At 36.2% G+C, this 21,873-nt stretch overlaps 1 protein-coding gene across 1 annotated transcript in view; it reads left to right on the top strand.

Annotated features, from left to right (window-relative positions):
• Positions 1-21,873, top strand: part of myo7aa (myosin VIIAa) — a 90,024-nt gene that overhangs the window by 56,258 nt on the left and 11,893 nt on the right. Inside the window, exons 29-43 of the mRNA XM_056478618.1 lie at positions 23-250; positions 2,418-2,585; positions 3,304-3,421; positions 4,052-4,178; positions 5,606-5,775; positions 7,257-7,447; positions 7,961-8,088; positions 8,906-9,063; positions 9,913-10,066; positions 11,790-11,945; positions 14,231-14,336; positions 15,048-15,161; positions 17,954-18,041; positions 20,004-20,110; positions 21,491-21,676. Of these exons, the coding sequence (XP_056334593.1) occupies positions 23-250; positions 2,418-2,585; positions 3,304-3,421; positions 4,052-4,178; positions 5,606-5,775; positions 7,257-7,447; positions 7,961-8,088; positions 8,906-9,063; positions 9,913-10,066; positions 11,790-11,945; positions 14,231-14,336; positions 15,048-15,161; positions 17,954-18,041; positions 20,004-20,110; positions 21,491-21,676 (2,199 nt within the window). The remainder of the gene's footprint in view (positions 1-22; positions 251-2,417; positions 2,586-3,303; positions 3,422-4,051; positions 4,179-5,605; positions 5,776-7,256; positions 7,448-7,960; positions 8,089-8,905; positions 9,064-9,912; positions 10,067-11,789; positions 11,946-14,230; positions 14,337-15,047; positions 15,162-17,953; positions 18,042-20,003; positions 20,111-21,490; positions 21,677-21,873) is intronic.

Raw genomic sequence — 21,873 nt, forward strand, 5'->3', positions numbered from 1 at the left:
AGTTTTTTTTTGTCTGTTTCAGGTTTCGTCTCTGGGCAGCGGAAATGATCATGTGATGGACGCCGTGTCTCAGTGTGAACAGTATGCTAAAGAGCAGGGCGCTCAGGAGCGAAACGCCCCCTGGAGGCTGTTCTTCAGGAAGGAGATCTTCACGCCGTGGCACGACCCATCCGAGGACGCCGTCGCCACAAACCTCATTTACCAGCAGATCGTACGCGGCGTCAAGTTTGGTGAATACCGCTGTGATCGGGTATGAACTGATACTAATAGCCTGTGGTGCTCAAAATAAGCACTTTGCTCCTTGTTCTCGTCTCACTCACAGTGTTGTTTTGCAGTTTCATTCCACTGTTTATTCCCTTCAATTAAAGATGAGATGAAGATATCGCACAGACATCACGTCTCATTCACGTGTTAGAGTGAAGTTATTAATGTTCAATTTTATGGATATGTACTGCAACATGCCACTCAACATTGCTCAGTGCAGTTTGTCAACGTCTGCTCAATTAACTTATAGTGTAAAGGCCAAAAACATAGCTATCATAGCCAATTACAGACCTCTATACCTCTTGTTATTATTTGAAATACACCAGAACGGATTGCCTTCAACCAGATCACTGCTTTTCTTACTTGGAGTTTTTAAATTGTTACTAGTTTAGTTTCTAGTCCAAATATCAAAAGAATGTTTAATCAAGAAGCATTTACAAAAGTAAAAATAATGTTTTCAGAAATAATAAGTCAAAATTAAGTGTGTTTTTACTTAAAACAAGTTAAATAATCTGCTTACCCTGTTGGCAGATTATGTTTTTTGTTTTAAGAAAAAACTCACGTAATTTTGATATTGTTTCTGAAAACATTACAATATTTTTTACTTTTCTAGAAACAGCTTTTTGATTGAAAAATGTTTAGTTTTCATTTTTTATTTATTATTATTATTATTATTTTTATTATAATTTCATTATTGTTTTTGTTTTTTGTTTTTTTTATTTTATGTATCACCTCATGTGTAAGGGGTTAAATTGTTGGGGAAGGGGATGTTCTGTAAAAAAAATATATTGAAAAAATCTTAAATAAAAAGTTAAAAAAAAAAAGAAAAATATTTAGTTAATTGGACTAAAAACATGACAAAAACTGTTTTGCACCCTAATCAGACTTAATCAGTCTGGTTTCAAAAGCGGACATGCCACTGAGACTGCACTGCTCTCATTTGTTTACATTTACATTTACTCATTTAGCAGACGCTTTTATCCAAAGCGACTTACAAATGAGGACAAGGAAGCAATTTACACAACTATAAGAGCAGCAGTGAACAAGTGCTATAGACAAGTTTCAGGGGGGGGAAAGTCTAAGAAGCAAAGCATTGGAAATGTTTTTTTGAGAGAGAGAGAGAGAGAGAGAGAGAGAGAGTACAGTTAGTGGTATAGCCAGAGAGGCAGTTACAGATTAGGAGGGAAAGTGGAGACTAAACAGTTGAGTTTTTAGTCGATTCTTGAAGACAGCAAGTGACTCTGCTGTTCTGATGTAGTTAGGGAGTTCATTCCACCAACTGGGCAGATTGAATGTGAGAGTTCGGGAAAGTGATTTCTTCCCTCTTAGGGATGGAACCACGAGACGACGTTCATTCACAGAACGCAAGTTTCTGGAGGGCACATAAATCTGCAGAAGTGAGAGCAGATAAGAAGGAGCAAAGCCAGAGGTCGCTTTGTAAGCAAACATCAGAGCTTTGAATTTGATGCGAGCAGCAACTGGCAGCCAGTGCAAACGGGTGAGTAGCGGAGTGACATGTGCTCTTTTGGGTTCATCAAAGACCACTCGTGCTGCTGCGTTCTGAAGCAGCTGAAGAGGTTTGATAGAATTAGCTGGAAGCCCGGCTAGTAGAGAGTTGCAGTAATCCAGTTTGGAGAGAACAAGAGCTTGAACAATGAGTTGAGCTGTATGTTCAGATAGGAAGGGTCGGACCTTTCTGATGTTATAGAGTGAGAATTTGTTGAAGTTCTAAGACTCACAAGAGCTGCATCTAAATTCTCAGTGCTGATCTTGCTGGATTTATCTGCTGTTTTTGATATGGTGAACCAACAAATTTTCTCAAGATAATAGACATCTCAGAAACCGCTCAGTTTTTAGCTCGTACGATGCCAGGATATCGATATGTCTGACAGATATTTTTTCGACAGTGCACACGTCACGTTCGACAAAAGTAGAGGTCATGTTCGGCAGACGCAGACAATGCAGAAATCACCTTTGGCAAATTCAGTTATCACATTCAGCTCGACCAGTACATGAGCAAAGTGCTATTTTTGGCTCTTTTGGAAAGCCGTAATAAAAGTTTTGTATGTCTAAGGTGGAAATATTATCTTTCTCTTGTTTTTTTACATCTATTTTCCTTCTCTATCTGTCTGTTGTGTGTTTTCTGGATGAAGGAGGATCTGGCAGAGCTGGCGTCGCAGCAGTATTATGTAGATTACGGCTCTGAGATCCTCGTTGAGAGACTGTTGAGTCTGATTCCCTCCTACATCCCGGACAGAGAGATCAGCTCGGCCAAAACTGTGGAGAGATGGGCTCAGTTCATCATGGCTGCGCACAAGAAGGTGCCAAAAACTTAATCTTCAAACTTTGTGGAATTGAACACGTGTTTGTGTAGAATGAATAATACTGTATTAATAATACTGTAATAATAACTGTATGCTGGATGCATTATTTAAATGCAAACGATAAATATTACACAAAGTTTTTGCACACCAAATTATTACAAACAGTTTTTGCACGAAGCTGCGATTTCAGTGTTTGCATTTTTCATAAAATGCTGTCAAATTGAGAAAATATTTTTCAAAAGTTAAAACTTGTGAAGATCATACTTCACCTTTAATTAAAAAATGTAATATAAATAATATAAATGGTCATGTTACCTAACAAGTAAACATATATGGGTGTAAAGGGATAAAGGTATAATTATAAGGGTATAAAGATCAGCCCAAAGTGTGAGAAAAAATCATGAAAATATGAAGTCATGAAATTATTTAAAGTCATATTTATGGCCAAATTAAAAAGAAAATAGTGTTAAATTAAATAAAAAAAAGGAAAAAAATCAGCTTTGAATTAGACTAATAAATTGCATTTTTAAATATACCACAATAGAAGCATTGACTTAAGATTTCACAATAATGTTTTAATTGTATTTTTATCAAACAAAAAGCAGCCTCAAACTTTTGACTTTGTACTGCAGAGTAAATGAACACAGTGAAGCTATTATGAACCATATATTTTGATTGTTGCCATGAAATGAATAGAGTTGTGTTTGATTTGTAGGGTGTCTACACTCAGAAAAGGGTGGATCCTCAGAAAGTCAAGGAGGAAGTTGTTGATTTTGCACGTTATAAGTGGCCTTTATTATTCTCCAGATTCTACGAGGCCTTCAAGTTTTCAGGTATTTTTGTTTTCTCGTTATGTCAGATTAATGTGAGAAACTGCAGGCCAAAACAGTTCATTCACCAGTCACTTTTGAGTTTAGTTTTTTCCCCTTATAGTGTTTTTCTGTATGATATAAATGAAACCTCTAAAATAGTCATAATTCTCCACTTCAGCAGCTCTTGCATACACCAGACTTCATAGTTTTATTCATATATTGAATCTATATTCTGAAGGTTTTTACTGAGGGATTTGCTAAAAACATAATGAGCATTTTAATGCACTAAAAAGTTCTGTCTGCTCACAGTATTTCCTGAGTTATAAAGTGATAAAGGGTTATTTTTAAAGTCCACTTTTTAAAATATCTAAAAATCCAGTATTCAAAATGCAAATAAGTGCATATTTAATGACTGAATATCTCATTTGCATAGTTACACAACATTGTAGAAAACTTCTAATACAAAAAAATGTAAACATGGGTTATTCTGCTCGTTTTGCAACTCGTCCATATAGTGCATATTCTTGTATCTCTGTCCACTGGTTGATTGTGTTGCTATCTGTGTATTCTTTGTGTTTTAGTTTCTTACAGAACTATTGCAGGTTTTATCGCTGTATGTTTGTGTGATGGCCTTGCCATATTGTGTTTTAGGTCCAAGTTTACCCAAGAATGATGTGATCGTGGCTGTAAACTGGACCGGTGTGTATTTTGTAGACGAGCAGGAGCAGGTTCTTCTGGAGCTCTCCTTCCCAGAGATCACAGCCGTGTCCAGCAGCAAGTACGACTTTAACACTGAGATTTACCTGCAGGGATTATACAGCTGAAGAGAACATTATTAGCCCTCCTATGAATATTTTATTTAAAGGGCACCTATGGTAAAAAATCTACTTTACAAGCTGTTTGGACAGACATATGTGCATGTATGGTGTATAGACTGTCATATTGCGGTGATATAAACACACCCAGTGCTTTTTTAAAATTTAACAACATAAAAACGGTGGACCAATTGGAGCGGTTTTCAAATCGACCGCAACTTTACGTAGGAGTGCGGTCCCCCCGCCCACCAATATTGATTGACAGGCGCGTCATCATATCCTCAGTTTGTTGATTCACGTCCGCCATTTTCAGCGTGAGTCGAAGCGATATCACTAAAGGAACACGCTAGCTCTATTTTTAGATGCAGGGCTCATTGGGCTCAACACAAGAGCAATATTCTCCACATTATCGCTCTAATCAGAATTATTGGTTGTATCTTTAGGTAGGTTTGCAAACATGTGTACTTCTCATTGAGTCTACCTTATACTTCAGCCGTTTGCATGTCTCGCGATCCCAGAAGCTCCCTGTGATCTTAACTAGCATGCGTTTTAGAATTCTAAACATAGGTTTCTATCAGGGTACACTCAAGTCGACGGCTGGGCGCCGCGGACCGCTGCAGAAACCTATGTTTAGAATTCAAAAATGCGTGGCGCGACGATTCAGGACACTTCATGTCTCTGCCGCGCCACAGAGAGTGTCTGGTGTGCCGTGTCGCGGCTTTGAGCGGCGCATCCGGTGCCTCAGTCAAAGTTAATTCAGTGTGCGTGGTTATTAGTCTCGGTGTACAAGCTCAGCACTTGAAACTAGCACACAGTTGGCGGTAAAACTGTTAACAGACACATATAATATTGTACTCTCTGCTTGGTCTGTGTCCGAGTCGTACATGTACGACTGAATGCTGTACCTCTCACTCCAGCTCCTTCTCTGTCTGCCTGTCAGACTGTTGCAAACACAGAGTGGGTGAGCTCATGGCTCCGCCCCCTTGTTACGTTGGCGGGAAGCCGAAACTAATTTACATGTGAAGCAACACACCCATAAATCAGCGAGCTGTGGACACGCCCCCAACATGACACTTTTTAACACATTATAATAAAAAATCTGAATTGTGTTTTAAACTGAACCTAAACTGGCACACTCAGAAGAACTATAATATTAATATTAAATCATAAAAAAGAGGTAAACTATGTGCCCTTTAAATATTTACCAAGTGCTTGTTTAAGAGAACGAGGAAAATTTGTCATTAGAAATTAGTTTTTTAAAGTATTATATTTAAAACGTGTTGAAAAAAATCTATGTAAAGAAAATATTTAAAAGAATGAGAGTTTCACAGAAGAGCTAATAGTTTATTCTTCGTTCAGTGCTGAATGAATGATCTTCTCTGTTTGTCAGAGGAGGGAAACTTCAGGCTCAGAGTTTCACTTTGGCCACCATTAAAGCAGACGAGTTCACCTTCACCTCGAATAATGCAGAGGACATTCGGGACCTGGTGGTCACTTTCCTGGAGGGGCTGCGCAAGAGGTCAAAGTTTGTCGTGGCTTTGCAGGACAATCCCAGTCCAGGTCAGAGACACACACAAACACATCTACTTGAACTCTTTTTTTTGCTTTCACTTAAATGGGTCAATCGCACATGCATGTACAGACTATATTTCTGCACTAAATCAAGAGAAGAGAAGTTGCAGTTTTACATGGAATAAATAAAACAAGTCAAATGTCTAGCCTGCAATCAAAAGAAAATATCAAATACACTTTTCATAAAGTCAAGGCAGAGGTCAGCTCAAAATCAAGGAGAATTTGTTAAACTATAGTATCCATAAACAAAAGGAAGCCCATTTTAGCTACCAGGTTACATTTCGGACAGGTATATACAAAAGGAAACCCAAGATATTTTTATGAAAATAATGCATATCAAGATAAATAAAAAAATAATATATATTTTAATAGAAAATAATGTGACATTACATTTAGCATAAAGAGAATAAAACCCAGGTTTTGAGTCTAAATCTAAGAAAGTACCAAAACTAGAGCTATTTTAACTTCAAAATAACTTCATTGCAATTAAGATAAAAAAATTAGTACACGAGGTGACACGGTGGCGCGGTGGGTAGCATGATCGCCTCACAGCAAGAAGCTCGCTTCAGTTTCCCCCACAGTCCAAACACATGCACTATAGGTGAATTGAATAAACTAAATTAGCCTTAGTGTAAATGCAGGAGTGTATGGGTGTTTCCCAGTTCTGGGTTGCAGCTGGAAGGGCATCTGCTGCGTAAAGCATATGCTGGATAATTGGCGGTTCATTCTGCTTTGGTGACCCCTGTTGAATAAGGGACTAGGCTGAAAATAAAATAAATGAAATTTGTACACCCAATTTGAATATTCATTCATTCATTTTATTTTCGGCTTAGTCCCATTATTAATCTGGTGTCGCCACAGCGGAATGAACCGCCAACTTATCCAGCATATGTTTTACACAGCGGATGCTCTTCCTGCTACAACCCATTTCTGGGAAACACCCATACACACACATGCACACATTCAACTACAATTTACACGCCAACACGGGGAGAACATGCAAACTCCACACAGAAACACCAACTGACTCAGTCGAGACTTAAACCAGCAACCTTCTTGCTGTGAGGCGACAGCACTACCTACTGCACCACCACGTCGCCCCCAATTTGAATATGTTGGGGAAAAAATGAAATAAAAAATAAATAGTTAAAAGCAAGCGAAATATAAAAAAGTAATTTTATAGTTTGTAATTTAGTTGTTGTTGGATCCTTCTTTGAATTGACCTGCATTATCTTTCCATTCCTAAAGATGTTTGGCGACCAAACTATTTTAATGAATTTAAATTTGTTTAATAAAACGGTTTTGTTTAAATGCAGCAAAAAATGCAGTGTAAAATCACTTAGAAATAAATACAACTTTTCAAAAGAGACACTTTATTTATGCTGTGCATATTATTTTAATTCATTCTCATTATTATTATGATTATTTATTTATTTTTTGAGTCTTGTATCGTCTGTGCTGACCCTCAGCTGCTGATGACTCCACATTCCTGAGTTTCCTGAAGGGGGATCTGATCGTTCTGGACCAGGACACCGGTGAGCAGGTCATGACGTCCGGCTGGGCTCACGGCACCAACGACAGGACCAAACAGAGAGGAGACTTTCCTGCTGACTGCGTTTACGTGCTGCCCACCGTGGTCAGACCACCACACGACGTCGTGGTACTGCTTTAACATCATATCCTTTGTTACACAGGTCACTGAAACCTGTCCCAGAAACCAGTCCCATACTGACCCAGACTAAACTTTACATCATTCAAATGCAATAATTAAATCTAAATAATCAATTAAGCTCATGATCACACTAAGCATAATCACATTAACATAGGTGACGAACGCTGAGTTTAATCAAAGTATTCAGCCATGTAAACATCTTATTGGGTAAATAAAACAGCAGTCAGCAACACAGCTACTCTTAATGAGTCCATCATTTGGGCTGTGAAGTGAAACATGTGAATAACAACAGCGCTAAGAAAAATAACTACAATTCTTAGAAAAGAATAAAGGAAATGGCATGTGTGAAAGAGAAATTGCATTTTTGCATGGACTAAACAAAACATCATTTATAGTCAAATTACTGACCTAAAATCAAAATAATTCTGATTATTGAACATAATAATATTATCCATGCACGTGTAAAAGCGTCTCTTTTGTGCTCTCTCTGACACGGCTCAGGCTTTTGTCACGATGACCCCAGACCAGCGTCAGGAGTCGCTCCGTATCTCACACGTCCCAGCACTGACCGAGACAGAGGAGAGGATAAAGCCTTACACGCTGGAGGAGTTCTCCTATGACTACTTCAGGTCAGCACATGATACATTTACAAATAAAATAACTAGTCCATTTTACATAATTAAAATGTCATTTATTATAATTTTTTATTATTACTATCTTGATTCATAATTTTATTACTTTGTAATATTTTTAAAATATATAATTTAAAATATTGCATTTATTTCATTTTACTACATTATTTTATTTTAAATAATTACTTTATGCTGAAAAAATAGGCTGTATTTTCTTTTGGCAAAATACTATTTTTTTCTTTCTTAAATTTAGTCTGATTATTAGGATCTGTACCATAAAATATGCTTCGTTGTTTATCGCAGTGTTTCCCAACCCTGTTCCTGGAGGCACACCAACAGTACATATTTTGGATGTCTCCCTTTTCTGACCCATTAACTTCAGGTGTTGGAGTCTCTTCTGGTGTTATGATAAGTTGATTCAGGTGTGTTTGATTAGGGAGAGGTTGAAAATGTGTACTGTTGGTGTGCCTTCAGGAACAGGGTTGGGAAACACTGCTTTATCCCATATTTGTTTCTATTTATTTATACATTATTTTATTTTTTATTTATTTTTCTATTTAACTTCCCTAATGTCAACCCAAAATCAAATAAACATTATATTTTAATTATTTAAAATGTATGTGAATTAAATCAATGAAACCATATTTATATAGCTTTCTTGACATTTTAACAGGTTATGTTGAAATATGATTGATTTAATAAATTGTGCTTGATTCATTAATGCATGATGTTTTGAAGTAAAAACATTTTAACTTGACATTGATAACAGAGAACATGATTAATAAGCAGAGTTGCGGTGTGTTTTGTACTGCAGGCCTCCTCCTAAACACACTCTGAGTCGAGTGATGATCACCAAGAACAGAGGGAAGGATAAACTGTGGTGCTGCACTCGAGAGCCCATCAAACAGGCGCTGCTGAAGAAGTGTGTGGGACATGAGGAGCTCTCGCAGGAGGCCTGCATGGCATTCATCGATATCCTTTCTGCAAAATACGTCCATATGCTTTGTAATAATTCAAATTTCATTTTGTTTTGTTTTTTGCTGGATTGATCTGTCAATGAGGCTTGCTTTTCTTTATTTCTTTTTTTGTCATTTCATTCTGGCATAAAACATAACCTCTGATGTTTTTGTTGTTTTAATTAAAATAAATTTATATTAAATAAAAAACATAAAAACATTTGAAATAAATATAATAATTTTTAAAAAATAAACTCTTCAAATATTTTCTTAATATTATTTATTTTTATTCCTAGTAATATATATATATATATATATATATATATATATATATATATATATATATATATATATATATATAACGTTATTATTTTATGCATTAAATGAAATTTGTAGTCATGACAATTATTGCACAAATATAGTCTTCAAATAGGATGCAAAATATCATTATTAATTTTAAGCAGAAATAGGACCTGTACCATACAATAGGCTATTTTTATCCAATAATTATTTAAATTATGTAATAAATAAATATTTAATTTTTTTTTACATATTTTTTTAAAATATAAATCATTTTATATATATTTTTTCAATGTCTGTCTGACCTAGACCACAAAATACTTGTATTTATGATAAACATAGTTTAGTATTTTTTCTTTTCTTTTAATTATTTGTTAAATTATGCATAGTTTTTGTTGCATAAAGAGAAAAAAACGATCATATTTTTCATTTGATTATGAGCTTAAATATCACCTGGTCCCCCACAAAAGTTTTTTTTTTATTTTACTTTAAAGTAAACACTAAAATGTCCTTTAATTTGCAGTGTATTGTGTTGTTTGATCCTCCTTGACCGTGTGTCCTGCACCGGTAATGAAGTATATGGGTGATTATCCGTCTAAACGCACGCGCTCAGTGAACGAGCTCACGGATCAGATCTTTGAAGGAGCGCTGAAGGCCGAACCGCTTAAAGATGAGATTTACTGTCAGATCCTCAAACAGCTGACAGAAAACCACATCAAGTACGTCATGTACAAACACACCCGTCTACACTATAGCGGTCTAAAGCTTTTTGTGTTGTTTCTAGTCCAAATATCTACAAATTCTTAAATCAAGAAATATTGTCTTGTTTTCAGAAATAATGTCAAAATGAAGTGTTTTTCTTTAAAACAAGCCACATAATCTGCTAATGGGGTAAGCAAAACAGTCTTTGATTTCAATTTGAAGTAAGGCTGCGTTCACACCTATATATTGACTGTTTTGTTCTGAAACAGGGATTAAAATTATTAGTGTTGCTCTTTGTTCTTGGTGCGGTTCGCTTTCACACAGCAAAGTTTCTAAACGGACCAAAATAGCTAAAACAAGTCACGTGCGAGTAAACTCTCCTCTCATTGGTCAGAGTTACAGGGTTTATTTTATTTAGAGTCCCGCTCAGCTGTCATGCGTCTTTTAATTTATGGCAATGAGCAGTAAGACATTGTAAGTGAAAATTTGTGCTGTAATTTTGAATGGTGACACCCACAGACATCATCACTAAGTATAAATCAGAGGTCAGTCTTTCTCATACAGAGCCGTTGGCTAGAATTATGCATTATAGACTTTACATTATAGAGGGAAATACCTGGTAAACCAAGACTGCTGTTCGGTCAGTTTTCCTAACAGATAAACAGCTCTTGTTAATAGTTCAGCATGCTTTCACTTTCGTATTTGACATGACACATTTACTGATAGGACTGACATCCCGCTCTGCTCATAATTCTCTCTTCATATAGACGTATATGCCTATTACATATCCATAATACACTGTGATATAGCCTGGTTAGGATCGTATTGCTTTCTCACTACAATTGATCCGCTCCAGAGTTGGTTTCAATCAAGCCGAGACCACCTCATTCAGGCGATCTCAGACCGATTGTTTGAAGCTCCTATAGATAGGTACAGTTTGTTGTGCCTAATTATAAAGTACAGGATATGAAATCACGTTCATAATTTATAGAATGTAAAGCGTGACTATTTCATTTCACCATTAAAATGGCATGTATAAACGTTATATTGACCCTTTCGTATACTCATTTATAATTAAAGGCATGCATGGGTTATGATAATGAGCATTTATCTTTTATACTGTTTAGTTAGCCCAGTTAGCTTATGTGCTAGCACAGGGATGGGCAAACTCGATCCTGGAGGGCTGGTGTCCCTCCATAGTTTTGCTCCAACCCTAATCAAACACACCTGCTTGTAGCTTTCTAGTGATCTTAAAGACACTAATTAGGGTGTTCAGGTGTGTTTGATTAGTGTTGGAGCAAAACTCTGCAGGGACACCGGCCCTCGAGGATCAAGTTTGCCCATGCCTGTGCTAGCATAATCATACCTCTGATCAGGCATTCACCACAGACGACCAGCGGACTTGATTGCAGGGGGGACTCGATTTCTCACCACACTGGAATAAAAGTCTAGGTGTGAAAGCACCCGAAGATTATGTTGCTTGTTTAAAAGAAAAACTCTTCATTTTGACATATTCTTTCTGAAAACAAGGTTTTTTTATTTTGATTTAAGCATATTTTGTGTGTGTATGTGTTTATTCATGTTTGTAATGTTTTGGTGTATGTATAATAATTAACACACGTACAGGTTTTTTTGTTTGTTTTATCTAAATTCATTTTGATTTTTTTTTTTTTTTTTTTATATATATTTTGACATTCTGTGTGTGTTTGTGTGTGTCTGTCTGTGCTTGTATGTGTGCAGGTACAGTGAGGAGAAGGGCTGGGAGCTGCTCTGGCTGTGTGTGGGTCTCTTTCCTCCCAGTAATGTCCTCCTACCGCACGTCCAGCGCTTTCTGCAGTCCAAGAAACATCATCCTCTGGCTCTGGACTGCATGCAGAGACTACAGAAAGCCTTACGGTGAACACAAACACACACCGGCCGTGGAGTTGTTCTTCAGTGGATCGGCCTTCAGCAGAGACATCTGCATTACACTCAACTAAACTGCAACACTGATTTCTGACATGCACGATTTCTGAATCCGGTTCAGTTTAACAGTTTGAAATGTTATAGCTTTTACTCTCGTTTCTTCATCTAGGCTAAGCTGATTTGACACCATCTACATTGTGTTATAGAAATATAGATGAACTGAATTAAATCTACATCTGCAAACAGATACAGAGGGATTCAATTTAGAGCCTGTTTGAGTGGCAAACTTCACAGTAGCACACACACCACAAAAACAAAACATTTAATTGGAGGTTTTGGTTAATTTAGAGTAGATAAAATATTTACTTTCTATTACATATCCATAATACACTGTGATATAACCTGGTTAGGATCGTATTGCTGTCTCTCTACAATTGATCCACTCCAGAGTTGATTTCAATCAAGCCGAGACCACCTCATTCAGGCGATCTCGGACCGATTGTTTGAACTTCCTATAGATACGTATCGTTTGTTGTGTCTAATTATAGAAATAAAGATGTGTTATAGAAATATAGATGAACTGAATTAAATCTAGATTCAATTTAGAGCCTGTTTGAGTGGCAAACTTCACAGTAGCACATACACCACAAAAACAAACATATTTAATTGGAGGTTTTAGTTAATTTAGAGAAGATAAAATATTTACTCTTACTATTAAGTTCAAACTAAACTTCTCTTTTTTTTGGAGTTTAGAAATTGGTATTGTATTTAGTTTTTTTTCTTTCTTTTGTATTTCTTTTTTTTTGGACTGTGTCTATTTTTATAGAACTTTTTTGTTTGCTTGATATATTTAATTTCATTTTGATAGTGTAGAATATTATTATATTTCAAGTGCCATTTTAGATCAGTTTTGAGGTGTAAATCAAAAATGTAACATTTATTTTAGTTCAAGTTTTAGAAAATTGATTGTTTTGTCATTTATATTAGTTTAAAATTATCCTTAAAGGGCACCTATGGTGAAAAATCTACTTTTCAAGCTGTTTGGACAGAAATGTGTGTAAGTATAGTGTATAAACTGTCATATTGGGGTGAAATAAACACACCCAGTGCTTTTTTTTTTTTAATTTAACAACATAAAAACGGTGGACCAATTGGAGCGGTTTTCAGATCGACCGCAACTTTACGTAGGAGACGCAACTTTACGCGGTCCCCCCGCCCACCAATATTGATTGACAGCTGCGCACATTAACATGTCCCGGTAGTCACGTGTATAATCATATCAACAAGAGAGGATGAGCGCAAAGCAGCCGGGAATAAAAGGTCTGTTCAGTTCGCTAGGTTCATCAATCATCATCAAACGTGATCAAGAGTGAGTTTCACAAGTTTAACATGTTTTAAAACAGAGCATGTGTGTAATGAATTACAGCGATTTACTTCAGATTCACTTCATCAGCACAGCCGCGTGTCAGAACAATTATAAAGGAAGACGCTTCAATCCCGGTTTGTGGACGTTAAATCAGGTTTATTTTGTACATTAATATAACAGATATCCATACAGCAGTGGAGATTAACAGTATCATGACACATATGCGTGCAAAACCAGTGCAAAGCTTAACGCGCTGTCTCTCTCTCTCTGTGTGTGTGTGTGTCTGCGCTACGTTTGTGTGTGTATGTGTGTGCGCTATGTGTGTGTCCTCACTGTGTGTGTGCGTGAACTTCGTAATGACATTGTGTGTGACTCATTGTTGCAAATCCACAAAAAAATGCATCAAATACTGATAGTTAAATTTCTTACTGTAGTATTTCTCACACACGTTATGTGAGATCTGCTTCCTGAGGCAGCCGAGGGCGGCGATTGTTGATAGGCATGTGGGAACGGTGGGCGGGGAGGACTAGCCTTAAAGGGCCAGTACAAAAAAACAGCAAAACCTTTTTCCAGCTATAATATAGACACTTCTAACAGCTATAATAAATAATCTGATGGGTGTTTTGAGCTGAAACTTTACAGACACATTCTGGGGACACAAAAGACTTATATTAAATATGAAAAAAGGGGTAACCTATGTACCCTTCAACATCTGTATAGTTTTTTTTTTTGTTTTTAGTTGTAGTTATTAGTTCTACTTCTTAATGTAATATTAGTTGTAGAGTGTTTTTTTTTTATTTCTGATCTGAGCTCATAGTGAATACGAGTCTTTAATGGAGTTGTTTTCTGGTTGTGATGAATATGAAGTACAGCGTGACTCATCATAAACTCTGTATGTCTCTTTGTGCAGGAACGGCTCCAGGAAATATCCTCCTCACCTGGTGGAGGTGGAGGCCATTCAACACAAGACCACGCAGATCTTTCACAAGGTTTACTTCCCTGATGACACAGATGAGGTCAGACACGTTCATCTGCACAGCACAGATTGAGCTTTTAATGTGATTCAGATGTGACGCTTATTAATCTGACGTCTTGATTAAAATAATAATAGCTTCACATTTCTGCTTTAACCCTGCAGGATGTGATGGATCAATTAATAGTCTGAAAACATGATAAAACAAGCTGCTAGTATTGTGATGAGTCCTGTTAAAAACATGCTAGCAGCAAGCTAAAACATGCTAGCATAATCAAAAACATTTCTTTAGTTTTTTTTAAGCACGATAATCAAAATATATATACATGTTACAGTAGTAGCAATATGGTAAATCGTGATACAAACATCCTAATAATATGTTAAAATGTGTTCGCATAGTTAAATCATGCAAAAATATGCTGGCAAGCGGGGAAAACATGCTAGCAACTTGTAAAAATGTGCTAGCAATATCCTGAAACATGTTATGTTTTAAAACATGTTAATAGTGTGTTCATTAATGCAAGAAACACAGTTTATAATAAGTTTGCACTTTCCAGTTTGTTTGCTAACTCCCATCTGTTCTCTCTTACATGCGTCACACAGTTTATTTACTTATGTACAATAATTACTTGCGCCTAATTGCACCCTATTATATTGTAAATTGCCTTGTACGTGTGCTATTCTCTAATCTTTACTTTTTTTTTTAGACTTGATTGTAAGTGTATGACGTGGCTTTTGTTATGGTGTGTTTCAGGCGTTTGAGGTGGAGTCCAGCACAAAGGCTAAAGACTTCTGTCTGAACATCTCCAGCAGACTGTTACTCAAAACACCCGAAGGCTTCAGTCTGTTCGTCAAGATCTCTGACAAGGTAATAATCGCTCATGCATCATCTACAGGTTTTTGACAGTAGCGCACCGTTGACGTTTTGTTGGATATTTCGTAGTGTATGTGTGAATATGAGAGTGTATAGGGGTTTTCTAGTACTGGGTTGCGACTGGAAGGGCATGCGGTTCATTCCGCTGCAAGGTTATTATAGTTAATGAAAACGAACGCAAACTAGAATTGAAAAAGCATTTTTCGTTAACTGAAATAAAACTAAAAATGAGTTTAAATCATACAAAACGAACTGAAACTAACTAAAATTATAGCAAAAACGTCCTTCGCTTTCGTCTTTGTAAATGTATTTAATACATGCTGTACGCCTTTTAGAAGTAGGTCTATTTACTTCGCGATGCCAGGTGTTTGACCGAACAGCACCTCAGAGTCTGTAATCCTGCTGCCATTGGCCAGATCAAGCTGGTCCTCCTCCAGTCATCCTCGCTGGATATGACACCGCATGGTGACAGCATTAAATACGACCCGAGCAGAGTCTTAAGTATTAAATTAACACATAATGCCCAATAATGGGTTTTATTTCTGTATAGTGATCCTGATCGCAAACGAATCATTCTTTTTAACCAGATCTTGTAAGTGAATCGGTTGAACTAATTCACCAAATTGAACTGAATCATTTGAAACGATTCACAACTCCAGTAACGTTAAGCACTTATCCACAAACTACTTACTTTTTAACATGCCTGATAACCGCTCTGATGAGTAGATGGTAGTGTTCTTGTGTCAAAAAAAAAAGTAGCCTATCTTTGTTTGAGTTATTATAATACAATATTTATTCTGATGGTTTTAAATCTGGCACCTAACAAATTTCCTAATTTACAAAAAACTAAAACTAATACTGACAGTAATAAAAACCGAAACTAAAACTAAGCAATTTCAAAATATAAAAACTAGTAAATCTCCCTCTAAAAACTATTAAAACTAACTGAATTTGAAAAAAGTCTAAACTAAATAAAAAATAAATATTAAATAAATAAAACTATTATATTCTTGATCCGCTGTGGCAACCCCTGATAATTAAGGCACAAAGTCAAAGGAGAATGAATGAATGAATGTGTTAAAAATTGACAACAGCCAATAAGAGTCAAAATATCTGATGAGGTTTTCATTCATTCAGTGTTTTAAAGGCTAAATGTTTGCACCTTGAAATGTTTAGTATATTTTAGCCTGATCTAAATGTCATTGGATTAGAAAGATATCTATTACCAGAAGAGATGGGCAGTATTTATGATACATGCATTTCAAATACATATTTTAAATACAAAATAGTACTTTGTCATTTGTATTTAAAAGGGTTGATGAAAATGGATTTATATCTTGTATTAAAATACTTCAGTGTCTGAAGTAATTACAGTTTTTACAGTAAAATACTGTAAAATACTTTGTAAGAAGCAGTGGCGGATTTAGGCATGGGCAATGCGGGTGGTCACCCAGGGCGGCATCTTGCTAGGGCCGGCATGGAGACTCAAACACCCACCCCCCGCTTTTCAATTTCGTCCACGAAAGGGCGGCATTAAAAGTCGATATCTTACAGGGGGCGGCATGGAGTAAACGCCACCCACCCCCGGCTTATCTTTACTTTCAACCGTTAAAGGGCAGCACGACCGCCGTTTGCCTAGAGCGCCAGTTAAGCTTGCACCGCTACTGGTAAGAAGTCTACTTGATGACATCATAAAAATGTGGTCTTTGATTGGTGCGTTCTCAGTTATTTGTCAAGGAATGAGATCAGACTAGAAAATGGATGAATATTGAAGAAGTTGATCAGTGCTTGGAGTATGGATGGAAATTATGCATCACATGAAAATACCAGACAAATAGCAGGAGTAGTTTCGGGAGCAAGTCAAAATAAGACAGGAAAATAAGACAAACACATAAAGTCCGACAGAGTGATGCCTACAAAACTTCATTGGCTGCTTCTAATGCCAGTAACTGATCTGCAGGTGCTTTTTATAGTTAATTACAAACTTTGACATAGTTAATCAGTATGAGACAAAAATATTTGATAACACTCCAATCTACAGACTGCTCAGAAACCCCCAACTCAGGTTTTATGGCAACAAAAACCTAGACCTTTTAGATGTTGTGTTTTATATTGTGTATTGAAGAGTACAACTGCAAAAAAAATAATTATGGAAATAAATAAACTGGAGATTTTAGTCGTTTTCGGATTTTTATATTGAGAAATTTTAAAGCAAGACTTTTAAGAGATGGTGGCAATTTTCACAATCAAGAGATATAGTACTATATTCCAACTCATTACCTGCACTGAAAGGTTTTAAAGAGGATTAAAGAGATCATCTTCAAGACAGTACATTCTGTATGAAATGTACCAAATCTACACTAAAATCAAAGAGAAACACAAGTTACATTTTTATGAATACCTCATGTACAGTGGTGAATGAGGTGGCAGAGAAAAGCTGTTGTTATCCGTCATTGTTTACTTCACTAAATCAGTTTAATGGTGAAGGGATTGATCCAATAGGCCGATTGATAGAAGGCTCTCTTGTAAAAGTATTTTGTAGTATTTCTTGATACACGTAAAATTGGGGTATTTGGTATTTAATTTTAAAGTACATTTCAATGTATTTTGTCCATCCCTGATTACCACTTTATTTGCATGATCATTACAAGAAATCACAAGAAATATCGTTATTGCAATACTTGACGACAATATTGCGTATTGCATAACTATCGTGTAGTTACAACAGTATGCAATTCTCATTCTCATATCTAAAAGGTGTATTTCTGCTCTGGTGTGTGTTGTAGGTGATCAGTGTGCCTGAGGGAGATTTCTTCTTCGACTTTGTCCGCCATTTGACCGATTGGATCAAGAAAGCGAGACCTGCTAAAGACGGTACGTCTGTGAATTCTGCTTTACATTTATAGTATACTTCATTTATTTCTCATGTGCTCTTTTTAAATATTAATATGACATTAATTGGGACATTTAGCATTATGATACACTACCATTCAACTTAATGTGAGATCTTATGATTTTTTAAAGTAGTCTCTTATGCTCATCATGGCTGCATTTATCAGAAATATAGTATACATTTGAAATATTATTGCACTTCAAAATTAAAGTTTTCTATATGAATAAATACTAAAATGTAATTATTAATTCCTGTGAGCTGTAATTATTGTTCCTTTAGTAGAGCTGCACTATTTGATTAATCAAAGATCACGATCTCGTTTCGACACCTACACGATCTTAATCCAGCATCTCTACGATTCAGCCAATTGTATTTTCGAGTTCAGGAGAAGCATAAAGGCGGTTGCAGAAGTCTTCACATTCATTAATATAGGTGATATAATGTGAACATCTTCAAATGGTGTTGAAAGTGTCACATGCTGTATTTATAAGGAATAATTCACCCAAAAACGTCATTACTGTCTTTATGTAATAATGTATTCACAGTCGCGAAATCACACGTGAGCTGACACACTGTGTGTTTACTACAGAGGACACATGTGCGTGTGAGTGACGTCTACTTTAGTGAACAGAACCTGCATAGGCTGTGAATAACAGCTAATAAAGTTATAAATAACGTTCAGTTTGTTGCACAGAGCGATCGTTTCTCAGGAGCTGTGTGGGATTTGCATCAATGTTTTTATTTTTTTCTCAAAGTGGCGGCAGCCATGACAGCTGCACTCGCCAGTGAAAGTGAAAACAAAAGTGTGCACATCATTTAAATGATCATATCACAATTTAAAGCTATGATTATGACACTTAATGATTTTTTCTTTCATAGCAAACACAAAGTGTTGTGCATGAAAATAAATGTTTAACAGTGACAGTATATCTACTCTAGCCTATATAATGCAAGAGGGAATCTGATAATGACAAATGTCTCATTTTACCAGTGGAAAAAAATGGTCTGATAGTGTTGTCAATGACAGATTGCAAGCATAAGTCTCAAACATAATGATTCAACATCAGAATTATGAACAGTTGTATTCTGATCACTTTACTGTGCATTCACGACCAGGACAAATGTAAAGTCTGTTCAAGTCTGTTCAAGTCTGTTCTAAGTCTATACAAAATTGAGCATTTTAACCAAGAGTAGACCTACACATAGGCCTAATATTATTATTGTTGTTTACCATATGTTTGAGAAATAACAATAATAATAGTCGACTCATATTAACTATTCTACATCTACAGAATCGTGATCTTAATTTTAAGCAAAAAATAAATCGTGATTCTCATTTTAGCCAGAATTGTGCAGCCCTAGTCTTTAGTGTCACATGACCTTTCAGAAATCATTCAAATATGCTGATTTGATGATCAAGAAACATTCATTATTATCATCAATGCTGAAAACAGTTGTGCTGCTTCATATTATAATGCCCATTTCTCAAACAATATTACATTATTAAAAAGATGACCTCTTAATTTAGATTTTTCTGAGAAATAAGATGAAAAGTGAAGTAAAAAACACACATTTGGAAATGTATGAAAGAGTCAGAATAATAAACTATGATTTTTGTAATTTTTACTATATATTCATTAATATATATATATATATATATATATATATATATATATATATATATATATATATATATATATATATATATATATATATATAAAATGTGTGTGTTTAATATTTAATTAAATGTATTAACTCCAAAACAGTTCTTCTGTGTATTTTTACACAGTTTATTTTTACATAGTTTATTTGTTTTGTGGAAACTGATTGTAACAAACACTTGTAACATAACTTCTGAAGACTTTAATGACAACGTTTGATTCTTTTCTATTGGGAAGCCTAAAAACCTGCTGAATTGTAATGTCTCTTACTGTGGTGTTCAGGTATAGTGCCTTCACTGACCTACCAGGTGTTTTTCATGAAGAAGTTATGGACGACCACCGTTCCAGGCAAAGACTCCTTCGCAGACTCCATCTTCCACTATTATCAGGTGACAAACTCTGACTTTACATGGACATCTGTAATCGAATTATTAGCCTTAATCTTATTAAGACTGTAATAAGACTAAGGTGTTTACATGAGCTGCTTTTTGAATGTTTCTTTCATGATCCAGTTTTACATGCTATAGCACATAATTCGATTAACGTTATTGTGTCACCGCGCTATCCACGTGACCTCTGAAGTTTTATGTAATTTCGGGTGTTTCAATTTTAATTTGTCAACTTTAACTGCAGTTTGGCACTTTCACTTTCATTCGGGAACATTTCATGCACGCCCCACCGACTGACGAGATATTGGATGCAACTATGAACTGCTGGAAGAGTGTAGTTTTAATGGAAGTTCATACCGCATGCTGAATGGAAGAAAAATACCTCCGCATTTCACGATGCAGGTGTCTGTGGTCTTCACGGACTCGGTTGGTGCAGATTATAGTGTCAAGGCTCGTGCACACAGAGATGTTTTTTTGCTCGCGTTTTCCGTCGACGTATAACGCCTCGTGACTAAATAAAGGGCGCCAATGTGATCGTGCACACCAATGCGGAAAACGGCAGGTGCAAAAGCGTCATTTTAAAAAAAAACCTCATGCTCGTTTTTGTGTTTTGACACGCCCCGTCAAAACCTTGTCCTCCAATCAGATTGGCACTATTGTTCACATGCACTTGGAGGCGCTCAAGCGCAAAACTGTCAATGCGAGCGCACATTGAAGAAGATGCCAAGAGGCGATATGAACATGGAGCTGCTTATTGCTTTGCGAACAATAATCATTTCTTCATCGCTAGAGCTGGAGCTGCTACTTGAACCACAAGCATGTGAACTTCCTCTCTTCCTCTTATTCTGTGTTTGAAGCAGGGTTTCAGAAGCTTGAAGTTAAGGTTAGTAATTTTGTACACTCTTCTGCTTGACAGCAGTGAAAAATCGCTTGGGTTTGAATGCGGAAAAACATCTCGTAATACGCTGACGATAAACGCAAACGAAAAGCGTCCCGGTGTGTACGAGCCTTTAGACAGCCATGTGTGTATAGACTTTCCTGTTGCAAAACGCGGCGAAATTCCTACATGTCGGTAATAGTTTGATTGAGCTGTTTACATGTCTGAACTGCACTTCAGTAATGCGACTAGTACTCCACATGTCTTAATTCCATTTCTGTTTAGTTCAATTATGACCTTAATCGAATTTAATTAATCAAAAATCGCTGTTTACATGGTCGACTCTTAGAGTATTGTCTTAATCGTATTAAAATTTAATTATCTGTGTCTACTTAAATGTACTCACTGATGAACCAAATCACGAAAGCACAAACACTTAAAAACAATCCTGTGCTGTGTATAATACAGCGTATAAACTCATTAAAATGCCTGCTGTGTGTTAGGAGCTTCCTAAATATCTGCGAGGATATCACAAGTGCTCCAGAGAGGAGGTTTTCCAGCTCGGTGCTCTCATCTACCGGGTTAAATTTGAGGATGACAAATCTCACTTTCCCAGCATTCCCAAAATACTGAAGGAGATGATTCCTCAAGACCTGATTCGCCAGCTCTCACCCGACGACTGGAAAAGGGTTTGTGTCAAAGCCTCAGATAAGACTGCATGTCATATTTTTCAAATATTAATAGTTATTGTAATTAGGCATGGGTGATGGGACGATTACCGTTTTTAAGGTATACCGCAGTTTTAAAACCGACAAAATTTTCTGCTATACCGTTCCTAAGGTTCAATTCAATTCACCTTTATTTGTATAGCGCTTATACAATGTAG

The sequence above is a fragment of the Danio aesculapii genome, chromosome 18 (genome assembly GCF_903798145.1).
Source record: "Danio aesculapii chromosome 18, fDanAes4.1, whole genome shotgun sequence".
In the NCBI taxonomy this organism is placed as follows: Eukaryota; Metazoa; Chordata; class Actinopteri; order Cypriniformes; family Danionidae; genus Danio; species Danio aesculapii.